This window comes from Galeopterus variegatus, unplaced genomic scaffold, assembly GCF_000696425.1.
Source record: "Galeopterus variegatus unplaced genomic scaffold, G_variegatus-3.0.2 Scaffold6576, whole genome shotgun sequence".
Lineage (NCBI taxonomy): Eukaryota > Metazoa > Chordata > Mammalia > Dermoptera > Cynocephalidae > Galeopterus > Galeopterus variegatus.
Window position 1 is genome coordinate 47,674 of NW_007732687.1, and position 15,225 is coordinate 62,898.

At 33.5% G+C, this 15,225-nt stretch overlaps 1 protein-coding gene across 1 annotated transcript in view; it reads right to left on the reverse strand.

The window, feature by feature from the left end:
* LOC103606431 (ran-binding protein 17) overlaps positions 1-15,225 on the reverse strand; it is a gene marked incomplete at its 3' end in the record, with an annotated part of 86,600 nt that overhangs the window by 33,505 nt on the left and 37,870 nt on the right. The window contains exon 12 of the mRNA XM_008591027.1: positions 13,661-13,854. Within this exon, the coding sequence (XP_008589249.1) occupies positions 13,661-13,854 (194 nt within the window). The remainder of the gene's footprint in view (positions 1-13,660; positions 13,855-15,225) is intronic.

Below are 15,225 nucleotides of genomic sequence, written 5' to 3' on the forward strand. Positions count from 1 at the left end.
TATATATATATATATATATATATATATATATACTCCTAAATCAATGTTTCTAGTTTCACTTGTTTAGGGGCTTTTTTGAGTTTCATACTGTATATAGCTTCCTGAGAGTTGCTTTTTTCCCACCAAACATCTTATCTCTGACATTCATCCTTGTTAAATATACCCATATTTCATTCATTTTTATTGTTTTTAATAGCCATTGTATACTATGATGTTTATCCATCTTCATGTTGATAGGCATTTGAGCTGTTTCCACTTTTTGCCACTGTGAACAATGATGCTATGAACATTATTGCACATAAAATCTTGTATAGACAAAATTTCCTAGAGGACACATGTAAGAGTCGAAGTGTCAGGTCAGTGGGTATTCAAGTGTTCCACTTTACAATATAACACCAAATTCATTTTTATTCCATTTCCAATTGATTATACTTTATGCTCCTATTAGAAGTATATAAGAATTCCTTTGACCCACATTCTCCTATAAGATTTCTTATTTTTGCCAGTCTACTGGGAGTAAAATCATAATTCATGTGGCCTTAAATCCCATTTCTAGTAGTAGTAGTAGAAGTAATAAAGTTGGGTCCCCTCTCAAATACATGCACCATTTATATTTCCTTTTCTGCAGATGCCTGTTTGTATCTATTCATTATTTTCCTAAAGAATTACTTTACTGATTTGTAGAAATTCTTTTCATATTCTTTTAGATGGTGATCCTTGCTTGGTTTTTTTGTGTTGCAAATATCTTCTCCCAGTTTTGGCTTTTTTTAAAAATCTGAGTCAATCTTGTGTATTATTTTTTTCTAGAAATTTATCCTTTTCAAGTTTTCTAACTTACTGACCTCAGAAAATACTATTAATAATTTTATCTTTTAAATTTTTGCTGTATAATAGCTATATTTCACCTTTTGTTCCTAATATTACTTACAATTGTCCATCAAAAAGTTTGTAGGATAACAGAATTGAAAGACAATATGAATCTTTCCATGAACTTCTTGAAGTACCCTCATATTTATGAGTTCTCTTTTCTTAATCTAACTAGAGATTTGTCGATTTCATTACTCTTTTTAAGGACCTAACTTTTGATTTTTTAATTCCAAATCTTTTGTTTTTAAAATTGTTAATGTCTACCTCTATCTCCTTCTTTCTCCTTTTGTATGGTTTAATCTGTTCTTCTCATTCTAATTTCTCAAGATGAATACTTGTTCACAGCATTTCAGCCTTTCTTCTTTTCTAATATAAGCTTTTTGTTCAATAAACGTCCTTTGAATTCTATTTTTTACTGTATTCCAAGAAGGTTGTATTTCCATTATTGTGTAGCTCTATTTTTAAATTTCCCCTAATGACTTCTTTTACACTATAGTTATTTAGAAGTATATTTTTAAATTCCCAAGTATATGGGATTTATTATTATTTTTGCAATTTACTTTTATTGCAAATTGGTAGGAATATGTGTTCTCTATGATTCTGAGTCATTGAAATTTCTTGAGACTCATTTCATATACTAATACTTGGTCAGTTTTTTTAAACATGCCATGTGTCCTAAAGAAAACTGATGTTTTATCAGTTCCAGAGTTTTTAAAACATATTAATTCAATGAAGTCTTGTTAATCACATTGTTCAAATCCTTTCTAAATTTACTAACTTGCTGCTTATTTATCAACAATAATTGAGAAGTGTACTGCAACCCTTCATTATGATGGTAGATCTGTCATTTATTCCTGATGGACTACCAATTTTTGCTATATATGTTTTGAGTCTATTTCATTAGGTACTAGATATCTGCAATTGTTATATCTGCCCGGTGCACAAACCATTTTCTTTAGTGATAACAATGCTTTTTTTAGCTTAAAGTCTTTTTTGTTTGATATTAATATGTACCCCAGCTTTCTTTAGGTTCATATTTGCATAGCACATCTTTTTTCAGCCTTTTACTTTCAACTTTCCATGTTTTAATGTTTTGAGTATGTCTCTTATAATGAGCATTTGGCTTTTAAAAAAATATTTAAATTTAGAATCTAGCTTAACTGTAAATTCAGCTCATTTATGCTTATAGGATTAATAATATATCTGGAATGCTCATACCATTTTATTTTTTATTGTCTTGTTTTTACTGGCTTTTTCCCTCCTTTCTTAGCCTTTTAAAATATTGAATTTGCTTGTTTTCCTATTTCACTATTTTCCCTCTACTGAGTTATGGAAGATAATCACACAATTTCTATTCTTTAAGGTGTTATTCTTGAAATTTTATCATCTTCATTCCCCTCCTAAATAAGACAAGGACTTAAGACAATTTTAATCCTTATCACTCTGCTCTCTTATATGCTACTGTTTTGGGTGTTTTCACTCTTTTTTTTATTCCACAAATTAAATATAATTATTATATATATATTTTTAATACAGACTATGTTTGTTAAGATTTATATATTTGTTTGCCAATTTCCATGTACTCCTTTCTTTCCTTCTGGGATCATGTATCTTCTTCCTAAAAAATTACCTTTAGAATGTTTAATGGAAATCCTTAATGACGAGCATCAGTAAAGATCCACTGATAAACACTGTTTTCATTTGTCTGAAAGTGTGTTTTGTTAATCCTTGTTCTTGAATGATACTTTTTCTGATATACAATAGAATGGCAGTTATTTTTGCTCAGTTCTTTGAGAATAATATTCTACCATCTTCTGGCTTCCATTTTTATTGTTGAAAAGTGAGTTATCAGTCTATTTTACACTATTTTATAAATGTTCTTCTTCCCCAACTGCTTTTAAGATTTTCTGTCTTCGAGGTTACAGTTTGACTAAAGTGCTGTTTCTTGTTTTTGATGGGTATAGTTGGGCTTCCTATAGTGATGAATTCATAATTTCTATGAATTCAGAAAAATTCTCAGACAGTATCTCTTCAGTTATCACCTCTGCTCTATCCTCTTTACTCTGTCTTTCTGGGATTCAGTTGGACATATCTGACCTTCTCATTCCATCCTTGAACTTCTCTTTTAATATTTTCATTTTCCTTGTTTCTCTGCATTCTTGAAAATTTCTTCAGATCTAACTGCCAGTTTGTTAATTCTTTTTTCAGTTGGGTCTAATTTACTGTTTAACACATCCATCAAATTTTAGATGACAATGTTTTCAATTTTAAAAGTTTTACATAAGTCTTTTTCAAATCTTTCTGGTCATTTTTCATATTCCTATTGCTTGCTCATTTGTCATTCTATTTTTATTTCTTTAAACTACTTCATACATCATTATTTTATATTCCTATCCAATTCCAACACCTGAAGAGTCCTTGAAGTGGGGGGAAGGAGTAGGCTACATAAAACAGATAATTTATTGTTTTTGTTAGTGCTCATTCATGGTAGCTTATTTCTCTGTTTGTGTGATGGGTTTTTTGTTTTTTATTTATTATAAACACTTTTTTAGTTGATCTTAATCTACAGGATTCCCAAGGCCCTAAATTATGGTTGCTATCCTTCACAGATTTTAATTAGCTTCTCTGAGAGCCATGGGATCTACCAATTTGAGACCACTTTATCCCCTTTTGAGAATTCAAATTAACACGAGAATCTCAAGTTCAGCATACCTATCTTGCTAGCAGCCTAAGGCTTTGTCACCCATTTTATCATTGATATTGATAATTTGTCTTTGGGAGCAACCCTATCTTTCGCCCTTGTTTGCTGCTGACCAGTCCCACTCTGATTAAAGTTCACTTTTTGACTGGAGGGATGGGAAGAGAAGTGATCAGAGAAGGGAGAGACAGAGCAGTGGAAAGCAGGAGAAAAAACCCTAAGATATTTTATGTGCGTACTGTACGCGCACCAATGCATTAAAAATACATTGAGGATTTGATTGTTTTTGCAGCTGAAAGGGCTTTCAGAACATCTAGTTGACCACACTGAAGTCAAAGTTAACACTAACTCTTTACTTTTAAAGAAGCAAACATTAATTGTCTGTGATACAAACTGGCGGAAAAAAAACAAACTAATTTTACAGGTAGCTGTCTAAACATGATCCAAATTATAACATAACATTATCCAAATTAATGTTTACACACAGATTACTAATCTGAAACAACAGTATATAAGACTATCATTGTGTGTGTCATCCAGCAAAAGAAAAACAAAAAAACACTACAACACAAGCTTGAAGGGTGCTATGGTTTGAATGTATCCTCCAAATGCATGTGTTTGAAACTTAATCCCCAAATTCATATTTTGATGGCATTTGGAGGTGGCTTTGGATAGGAAATTAGTATTAGGTTAGGTCATCAGTGTGGACACTTTATGATGGAACTGGTGGCTTTAGAAGAAGAGGAAGAAAGACCTGAGTTGGGAGGCTCTTGCCCTCTTGCCATGTGATACACTCCGCCCTCTTATGACACAGCAAGATGGCCCTCACCAGATGCTGGCATCATCCTCTTAAGACTTTCCAGCCTCCAGAACTGTAAGAAATAAAATTCTTTTCTTTATGAGTTATCCAGTCTCAGATAATCAGTGACAGCAATAGAAAACAGACTAAGACACCTGGCTGCCACATATCTACAAAAAGATACTCAACTAAAGAGACAAGTGAGGACTGAAAACCATCCAGCCTATACTCTATTCCAATCTGTTCACCCTGCCTGGAAGAAAGGAAACCTTTTTCTAATTTGTACAAAGGCACCGAATGTGCTACTGAGATGGTAAGAGTAAAATTAATCCTCAATGGCTTAATCAAAAATGATGTGAGACACAGGCACAGAAACAAAGAGAGAGCTTAAGCTTCTCCTCTGATGGCCAAAGGAAAAAGCCTAGCACATGACCAATGTGAGAAGTCCAATAGAAAACAAAGCTTGCAATAAAGCTGATACAAAGAGTTACATCTAGAGAAAATGAAAACTGGAAAAAAAAAAATCTGCACTAGACACAGAAAGACAACACAGAAACTTACCTGACTTGACTTCAGTGCTGGGTAGAGAGAAGCAAAAAACCCTCAAGTCAGACCTCACATGGTTTGTAGCCTAAATACAGATTACCAGTGTGATATGAAAAACCTCATTCTAAGGAAATAGTTTAAATGGTATTAAATTGGCAACCCTCCCTACCCGCATTTAGTTAATGGATTAAACACTCCAATTAAAAGACAAAGATAATCAGAATGGCTTTTCTAAAAGGGAAGAACTATATACCATCTACAAGAGACACATTTTAAATATAAAGACACACAGATTAGAAGTAAATGGACGGAGAAAGATATACTACATAAACAGTAAGCATAGGGCATTGGCTATAGGTAGATAAAATAGAAATCAAGAGAAAAGGGTCAATTAAGGAAGACAACAATTACAAATGTCTATATGGAGCAAAAATTAAAAGTAATATAGACAATTCTACAATCATATTTGGAGATATTTTAACACCTGTCTCTTTGAAATAATAGAAACAGACAAAAAAATCAGTAAAGACAAAAAATATCTACATAATATTATTAACATCTTAATTTGTATTTATATAATACTATACACGACAATGGTAAAATACATATTCTTTTTAAGTATGGTAGGTTTACCATGATAGTCCATATGCTGGGTGATAAAACAAGTCTCAATAAATTTAGAGAGGCTGAAATCATACAAAATGATATTTGACCAAGGTAGAATTAAGTTATAAATCAGTAACAATAATTAGGTGAACTCCAATATTTATAAATAAAAAGCACACTTCTAAATAATCCATCAATTAACAAAGACAGAATTAAATTATAAAATACTTCTAACTTGGGCCGGCCCGGTGGCGCACTGCTACAGTGCGCCGCTTGGGAGCGCGGCGGCGCTCCCGCCGAGGGTTCGGATCCCACATACAGACCGGTTCCCGCTCACTGGCTGAGCGAGGGGCGGGCGCAGCACCGAGGGTTGCGATCCCGTTGCCGGTCCCGGTCCGGTATGGGCGCGACACTGAGGGTTGCAGTCCGTTGCCGGACATGAAAAAAGACAAAAAGGAAAAAAAAAAATACTTCTAACTAAATGATAATGAAACTAAAACATCAAAATCTGTGTGGGATGCAGCTAAAGCAAAGCTTAAAGAGCAATTTATAGCTTTAAATGTTTTTATCAGAAATGAAAAAAAAACTTAGAAATCAAACATCTGGAGTCTACACCCAATATTAGAAAAAACATGTAACACCTAAAATAAGCATAAGCAGAAAATACTAAAGCTGAAAAAAAAAAAAAAACCCAATGAAATAAACAATAAAGAAAATCAGTGAAACTAAAAACTGGTTCTCTGAAAAGATCAAAAAAATTGATAAATATCTGGTTGGGTCAATCAGAGAAAAAAGACAAAAGAGATGAAAATTATCAGTGTCAAGAATGGGCTGGCCAGTTAGCTCAGATAGTTAGATTGCAGCCTTACAACAACAAGGTAAAGGTTCAGATCCCTATACCAACCGTCCCCCCACCCAAAGAGAGCATCACTTCAAATCCTATAGATATTAAAAGAATAATTATGGAATATTAGGAATAATTTTATTCCAAAAAATTTAAATGTAGGACAAATTCCTTGAAAGACACAAGTGACTAGATTTGACACCAGGAAAAACAGAAAATCTGAATAGTACTGTATCAATTAAAGAAAATGAATTAGTAATTATAAACCCTCTATGCCCACTGGCTTCACTGGTGAATTCTAGCAAACTTTGATGTAAAAAATAATAGCAATACTATACAAACTCTTTCAGAATATACAGGAGTAAGAGAGAACACTTCTTCCAGACTCATTTTATGAGGCCAATATTACTCGGTCACCAAAACCAGGCACTCATCACGAGGAAAAAAAAAAAAAAAACTACAGACCTATAATCCTTCATAAACACCATAAACAATAATGTAAAATAAATTTTTTGCAAACTGGATCTAACAATTTATAAAGGAACACTATATTATGAGCACGCAGGATCTATCCTGGGAATAAAAAGCTGGTTTAACATAAAAAATCAATTCACTATATTACTAAAATAACAAAGGAAAAAAATAAAAAAATAAAAAAGGCCTTTTGAATAGGTACATTTTAAAAAATTCCAAAAATAAAAAAATATGCCCTATTCATTATAAATATCCTGAGGAATAGACGAGAACTTTCTTAAACTTGTGAGCATCTTTAAAAACCTACAGATAACATCATACTCAACAGTAAAAGGGTCAATGCTTTTTATGTACAAACAGGAAGGAGGCAAGAATACAAACTATTACCACTTTCATTCAAGATTGTATTGGAAGTCTTATCATTGATATAAGACAAAAAAAAAAAAAGAAATAAAAGGCATGGAGACTGGAAAGAAGACATAAAACTATCTTTATTTGCAGATAACATGACCATACATACAACCCTAAAAAATCTATGAAAAAGCTACTAGAACCAATAAATTTAGCAAAGAAAAAAATCAATTCTGGTTTTACAGAGTAGAAGAGAATAATCAGAATTACAAAAGCATCAAAAATAGATAGAAATAAATTTAGTGAACAATTTTTAATAGCTGTACACTGAAAACAACAAACACTACAAAGAATAATAAACATTCATGAATTGCAAGACTCAATACTGCTAAGCAGGCCCAAATTGATGTGTAGATTGAGGCAATCCCAATCAAAATTCTAGCAAGCATCTTTGTTTTGCTTTTTTGTTTTGTTTTGGTGGCTGGCCATTACCAGGATCAAACCCGGGAGCTTGGTGTTATCAGCACCATGCTCTAACCAAGTGAGCTAACCAGCCAGCCCTCTAGCCAGCTTTTTGGAAGAAATTAACAAGCTGATGCTAAAATTAGTATGGAAAGGCAAAAGACCTAGAACAACTAAAATGACTCTGAAAAAGAACAAGATTGGATGATTTACATCACCTGATTTCAAGACTTATTATAAAACTACAGTAAAGAAGACAATATAGTATTGGCATAAGGACAGACGTATAGATCAATGGTACAAAATAGAGAGTCTAGTAATAGACCTTAACCTCACATGGTTAATTGATTTTGACAAAGGTGTAATGGTAATTCAGTGGAGGGAAAGACAGTCTTTTCGCAAATGGTGCTAAAACAACTGGATAGCTCTACAGGAGAAAAACCTTGACCCTTAACTCACAACTTATCACTCACTCACACACACACACACACACACACACACACACACTCACACACACACACACACTAAAAACCATTAACACAAAATGGATCGTAGTCTAAACATAATAGCTGAATCACACACACACACACACACACACACACACACACTCACACACACACACTAAAAACCATTAACACAAAATGGATCGTAGTCTAAACATAATAGCTGAAAACTATTAAACTTATAGAAGAAATTATAGAAGAAAGTCTTTGTGACTGGGTTAGACAGGATTTCTTTAACAGAAAAAGCTCAATCCACAAAGAAAAAAGTGAAAAAGTAGGCCATCAAAACTAAAAACCTTTAGTCTTTGAAAGACAGTTAAGAAGGCAAACCATACACATATTTGCAAAATATACACATGAAAAAGAAACTGTATAAAGAATAAAAAGCACTTTTACAATTCCATAATAAGAACACATACTAAAGAACCAACGACCCAGTTTAAAAATGGACAAAAGATGTGAACAGACTTTTCGCAAAAGAAGACACATGAATGGCCAGAAAAGCACATGAAAAGTGCTCAACATCATTAATCACTAAGGAAATGCAAATTATAACCACAATGGGATTCCAGTAAACACCCAGTAGAATAGCTAAAGTTATGAATATAGTTAGTATCAATGATTAGAATGTAGAGCAACTGAAATACTCACAGATTGTTAATGGAAATGAAAAATAATAGACATCTCATAAAGTAGTATAGTAGTATCTTATAATATTAAACATATACATACCATACAACCTAGCACCTATCTTTGATATTAACCCAAAAGAAATTAAAATTCAGGTACATACAAACCCCATTATTAAAATTTAGGTACATTCATAACACCATTATTCATAATACCTAAAAACTGGAAGTGTAATTCAAATATCCACAATCTGGTGAATAAACTGTGGTAATACTATAGCCATACCAAGGAATAAAAAGGAACAAAATATTAAAACAGATAACGTATTTAAATCTCAAAAACATTATGCTAAGCAAACAAAGTAAACACAAAAGACTGCCTATTTTATGATCCCATTTATATAAAAATCTAAAAGAGACAAACCATTGTGACAGAAATCAGACCAGTGGTTGCCTGGGCCAGGATCTGGAGGAGGGGATCAAAGAGCATGAGAAAACTATTTACAGTGAAGAGAGTATTCGCTATCTTAAATGTGGTGGTGGTGGTTACATGGCTGTGTATAATTGCTAAATTCATTAAATTGTACATTCAAAAACAAAAAAGGGAAAAAGATCTTTGCAACTCAGATCATAGATATGAGGCTGACTTTCCTAAACTTTAGGGAACTCTTAGATATCAACAGGGAAAAAAGGACCAACAAGCCAACAGAAAATGAGCAAAGGAAATGAATAGTTTATTTACAAAAAAAGGAAGACCAAATGGTTCTTAGGTAAATCTAAACAATGCATAATCTCACTGATACAAAAAATGCAAATGTAAAATTATACTGAGAAACCATTTTTCACACGTTGGATTGCCAAGAATTCAACCTCTTGGCAATGTTGTTCTATAGAGGTTATATAGAAATGATCTCATAGATTGCTGGTGGACAAGTATATTGGTATAGACCTTACAGAAAACAATTTGGCAATATTTGTAAAATTATAAATACATTAACCCTTCCATCCGACAACAATTCTACTTCTGGAAATTTATAAACTTGCATACACATGAAATGACATACGTACAAGGTTAATCTGTACAGCAATACTCTTAATAGGAGAAGACTGTAAATTCAAATGACTGTCAACAGTGGTGGAAATGGTTAAATAAATTATGATACATTCAAAGAATAAAACATACCTATCTACAGAAAATAAGAGCTCTCTATATACTGATTTAGAAATAGCTATATAACATTTTTAATTAAAAAAAACCCCAAGAAATAAAACAGTGACCATCATATGACATATTCCGTGTAAATATGGGGGGATAAGAATTTATAAATTCACAATTATTTGAATATATACATAAATACTTTGGAAAGATAATGCAAAACTAGTAAGAATGGTTACTTGCTAGGGTGAAGAATGGGAAGAGAGTATAGCACTGGAATAGAACATATTTAAAATTCTTTTTTTGGACAATATAAATATATTACTTTATTCAAAAAAATTAGGTGAATTAGTGAAAATCAATTTGATATGAAAATAACTTAAAAAAACACACTAATGTGATTTGCAAAGACAGGTTACAAACTTGGAGATGATATTTACAATTCAAAAAACCTAAAGGACTATGGAAACATATATATACACACATATAAAGAGCTCCTACAAATTAGTAAGAGAAAGACAAATAATCCAATGGCGAGGGAAAATGCAGTACAGTATATTACTAATGATAACATAACTAGGAGTCAATAAACATGAAACAATGCTAAACTTAATGATCAAGGGAGTGAAAAGTAAAATATTCATGACATATATTATCTCAACTAGATCGCAAAAATTTAAATCTAATAATATGAACTGTTGTTAAGGATCTAGGTTGGGGAGAGCAAAATATAGCTTGTGGGACAGCCTCCTGTTCCAGTAAATAAAATTTTACTGGAATGAAGCCATGCATCTGGTCTATGGCTACTTCCTACCTATACAGGCAGAGTTGAGTAGTTGCAACACATAACTAAAACATTTACTATCTGGCACTCTGTAAGAAAATGTTTGCTAATTGCTGATGGGACGATAGGAATTCCTGTTGGTAGGATGAACACTAGTATAATCACTTTGTAAAATAATTTGAAATGATCTACTAAAGCTAAATATGTAATGGATATACACAACAAACTTTACAGCAACAATGACTGTATTAGCAAAAAATAGAGAAAATATCAAATACCCATTGATAAAAGAATGAGTATAAATTGTGGTTATTCAAACAACTAGTGTGTAGCAGTGAAAATGAAACTATAGCTATATGCATAAATATGAGCTTTCATAAATGTAATACTGAAAAATAATAATACAGTTGTAGAACAAAATAATAAACTTGTAGAAGAATAAAACATTTGTATGAAGTTCAGAAATATGCAAAACCATGTATTATTTTCAGAATACAAACATATGTAGTAAAATTATGTAGAAAGGCATCAACTGACAAACACAAAATTCAAGATTTTAAGTATTTTCTGCAGGTAGGATACATTTGGAAAGAGGAACAAAGGGTGCTGCAATGATACTGGCATTGACCTATTCTTTCAGCTAGGTGATGGTGTTAATTATTGCTATTCTGTTTCAATAAATGTAAATATACTCTTACACATATTTGATATTTAATAATTTTCAACACTCTATTAAAAGAAATCAGTAATGAAGAAACTAAATGCTACAAAAAAATGTTATTTGGAAAATAATAATTTTCCATTTAATTTATAAATAATGAGATCCCAATAAAAGAGAGAAAGAACACTGAAAGTAGAGAAGGTTAACTACTCACTCCACTGTCTAGCCCCTCAGCAGTATTGTTAGACTTATAAAAAAAATAAAAAAAAAAAAAAAAAGGATGCATGCATAACAAATGTTTGTTTGTTTGTTTTTTATGTGACCAGCAAGGGGATTACAACGCTTGGCATGGTGTCGCCCGTACGGCGCTCAGCCAGTGAGCGCACCGGCCATCCCTACATAGGATCTGAAACCGCGGCCTCGGCGCTCCCAGCGCCACACTCTCCTGAGTGAGCCACGGGGTCGGCCCCACGGATAACAAATGAATGGCATTTTAAGAAAACATTATGCAAATGTAAAGGATAACCTTTTAAATCATTTTTTAAAAGAATTAATATGGAAATCATTAGAAATAAATTTAACTATGATCCCTTACCAACCTCGCTTTCCAACACAAGATAAAAGAAACAGAAAAAAAATTCTGAAACTGGAATTAAAGTGCCTTCATACCTTTTAAATCATTTTTTAAAAGAATTAATATGGAAATCATTAGAAATAAATTTAACTATGATCCCTTACCAACCTCACTTTCCAACACAAGATAAAAGAAACAGAAAAAAAATTCTGAAACTGGAATTAAAGTGCCTTCTATTAGAAATGTATAAATCGGGGCCGGCCCGGTGGCGCACTGCTATAGTGCGCCGCTTGGGAAGTGCGACGGCGCTCCCGCCGAGGGTTCGGATCCGACATACAGACCGGTTCCCGCTCACTGGCTGAGCGAGGCGTGGGAGCAACACCGAGGGCTGCGATCCCGTTGCCGGTCCCGGTCCGGTATGGGGGCGACACTGAGGGTGGCGATCCGTTGCCGGACACGGAAAAAGACAAAAAAAAAAAAAAAGAAATGTATAAATCGGGGCCGGCCCGGTGGCGCACTGCTATAGTGCGCCGCTTGGGAAGTGCGACGGCGCTCCCGCCGAGGGTTCGGATCCGACATACAGACCGGTTCCCGCTCACTGGCTGAGCGAGGCGTGGGAGCAACACCGAGGGCTGCGATCCCGTTGCCGGTCCCGGTCCGGTATGGGGGCGACACTGAGGGTGGCGATCCGTTGCCGGACACGGAAAAAGACAAAAAAAAAAAAAAAGAAATGTATAAATCTAGGGCCAACCCCATGGCGCAGCCGGGGCACGCGCTGGCTGAGCGCGGGGCGGGCAACACCACCCCAAGGGTTGCAATCCCCTTACCAGTCACAAAAAGGACCTTAAAAAAAAAAAAAAAAGAAATGTATAAATCTAGTTCTCATAATACATCCCATTTAAAAAATCTGAAAAGTGTGTTCATATATTTGTATTCCCTGCCATGTTCCTTAAAGGATATAGAGAAATAAATATCAATTGCTTTAATAAAGAATTAAAAGCAAAATAATGAGAAAATTGAGGAATGAAAATAATAAAATAAAAACATAGTGAAGGCTAACGCATAAAAGCAAAACCACAATGAGGTCTTACACACTTTTTTTTTTTTTTTTTTTGGTCTTTTGTCTTTTTTNCCTCGGTGTTGCTCCCGCGCCTCGCTCAGCCAGTGAGCGGGAACCGGTCTGTACGTGGGACCCGAACCCTCGGACGGGAGCGCCGCCGCGCCTCCCAAGCGGCGCACTATCCAGTGCGTCACCGGGCCGGCCCTTATACACTTTTTTTTACCAGCTAAAATTTAGCTCTGTGTTTGCAATCAGCTATAGCAAAGAAGGGAACATGATTAGTTAAAAGATAGTTATGTTAATAAACACAAGAATCAAAGATCATTATCAGCTTTTTTTAATAGTGATTCCTGAGAAAAGTACAAGAGTACTTCAAAAAGTTCATGGAAAAATTCGTATTATCTTACAATTCTATTTTATCCACGAACTTTATGAAGTGCCCTCATATTTTCTATGAATTTTGTAAAGAACTAAAAATAAACCATCAAGCCACAAGAATACAAAATAAAAGGCTAGTAAAGTTAATGGCGCAATTGGGAGAAATGCATAAAAATAATCTGTAGTAAAATTATTAAATAAAATACTTAATGATGCTTCTTATTACTCAACATAATACTCATATAATTGTCACATAAGATTTACTGACCTTCCTGAATTGCCATGTCCACAGTTATCCTAGAAGTTGAATGCAAAAGTTTTTGGTAATTCTGTGCATTCTGGTCAAATAACTGTACAAGAAGAGTGCATGTCTTTTCATATTCACATCTGCTAACGGTGCACAACTGCTCCAGCTGCTGAAACACAGTAGCGGTATCATCCAGTGGATCATCTAAATGATCTCTGCAAACACATAAGAATAAGTTTACAGAGGATATTAGAATGTGATGTACTTTCATTCACCACAAACAAACTTTATGTTAAATAAAAATTCCATGATAGATAAAGAAATAAAAGACAAATGGATTAGAAGGTCAGAAATATAACTAGTCTATATTTGAAGATGACATAATTATGTTTACATAGAAAACAACAAAGAAACCACAAAAAAGCTATGGAAACTAATAGGAGAGTTTACTAAGGTCACAGCATTACAAGGTCAATATGCAAAATCAAATACATTACTATACACTGGCAATGAACAATTGGAAATTAAAATTTAAAAACAGTATCATACAAAGGCACCAGAAAACATAAAATGTTAATTAAATCTAACTAAACATTTGCAAGATATAAAGGCTAAAAACTACAAAACACTGATGAAAGAAGTCACAGAAGAACTAAGTAAATTAAAAGATAGACATGCTCACTGAATGAAAGACTCAACATTGTCAAGATGTCAATTCTTCCCCCAAATTAATCTATAGATTCAATGTAATGCCAGTCAAAATCCCAGCAGTATTTCTTTGTAGAAACTGACAAACTGATTCTAAAATTTACATGCAAAAGCATAGGAAGTAGAATAGCCAAAACAATTTTGAAAAGGGAAAATCACGCTGGAGAACTCACACTATCTGGTTTTAAAGCTTATTATAATGCTACAATACTCAAGACGGGGTACTGGCAAAAGGATAAACATATTAATGGGAATAGAGAGTCCAGAAATAGAACCACATGTGTATGGTCAATTACTTTACACAATAGTGTGATNATAGAGAGTCCAGAAATAGAACCACATGTGTATGGTCAATTACTTTACACAATAGTGTGATTACAATTCAATGGAGAAAGGATAGTCTTTTCCTCAAAAAGTGTTGGAATAATTGGTCATCTATATGCCAAAGGAAAAAAAAATGAATTAGAGCCTTACCTGATGTAATAAACAAAAAATAACTTGAAATGGATCATAGACCTAAATGTAAATCCTGAAACTATAACATTTCTAGAAGAAAAAATAAAACAAAATCTTGTAACCTTGGGTTAGGTAAAGATTCCTGAGGTACAACACCAAAAACATAATACGTGAAAGAAAAGAAAGGATAAAGTGGACTTAATCAAATTTTAAAACATTTGCTCTTCTAAAGACTCTGTTAAGGAAATGAAAAGGCAAATGATGAACTGAGAGAAAATATTTGCAAAATTCATACATGATAAAGACTTGTGAACAGAACATATACACCTCTCAAATCTCAATGTAAGAAAATAAACAACCCAATAAAGCTGGAGGCACAACACTACCTGACTTTAAACTATACTACAAAGCTATAATAACCA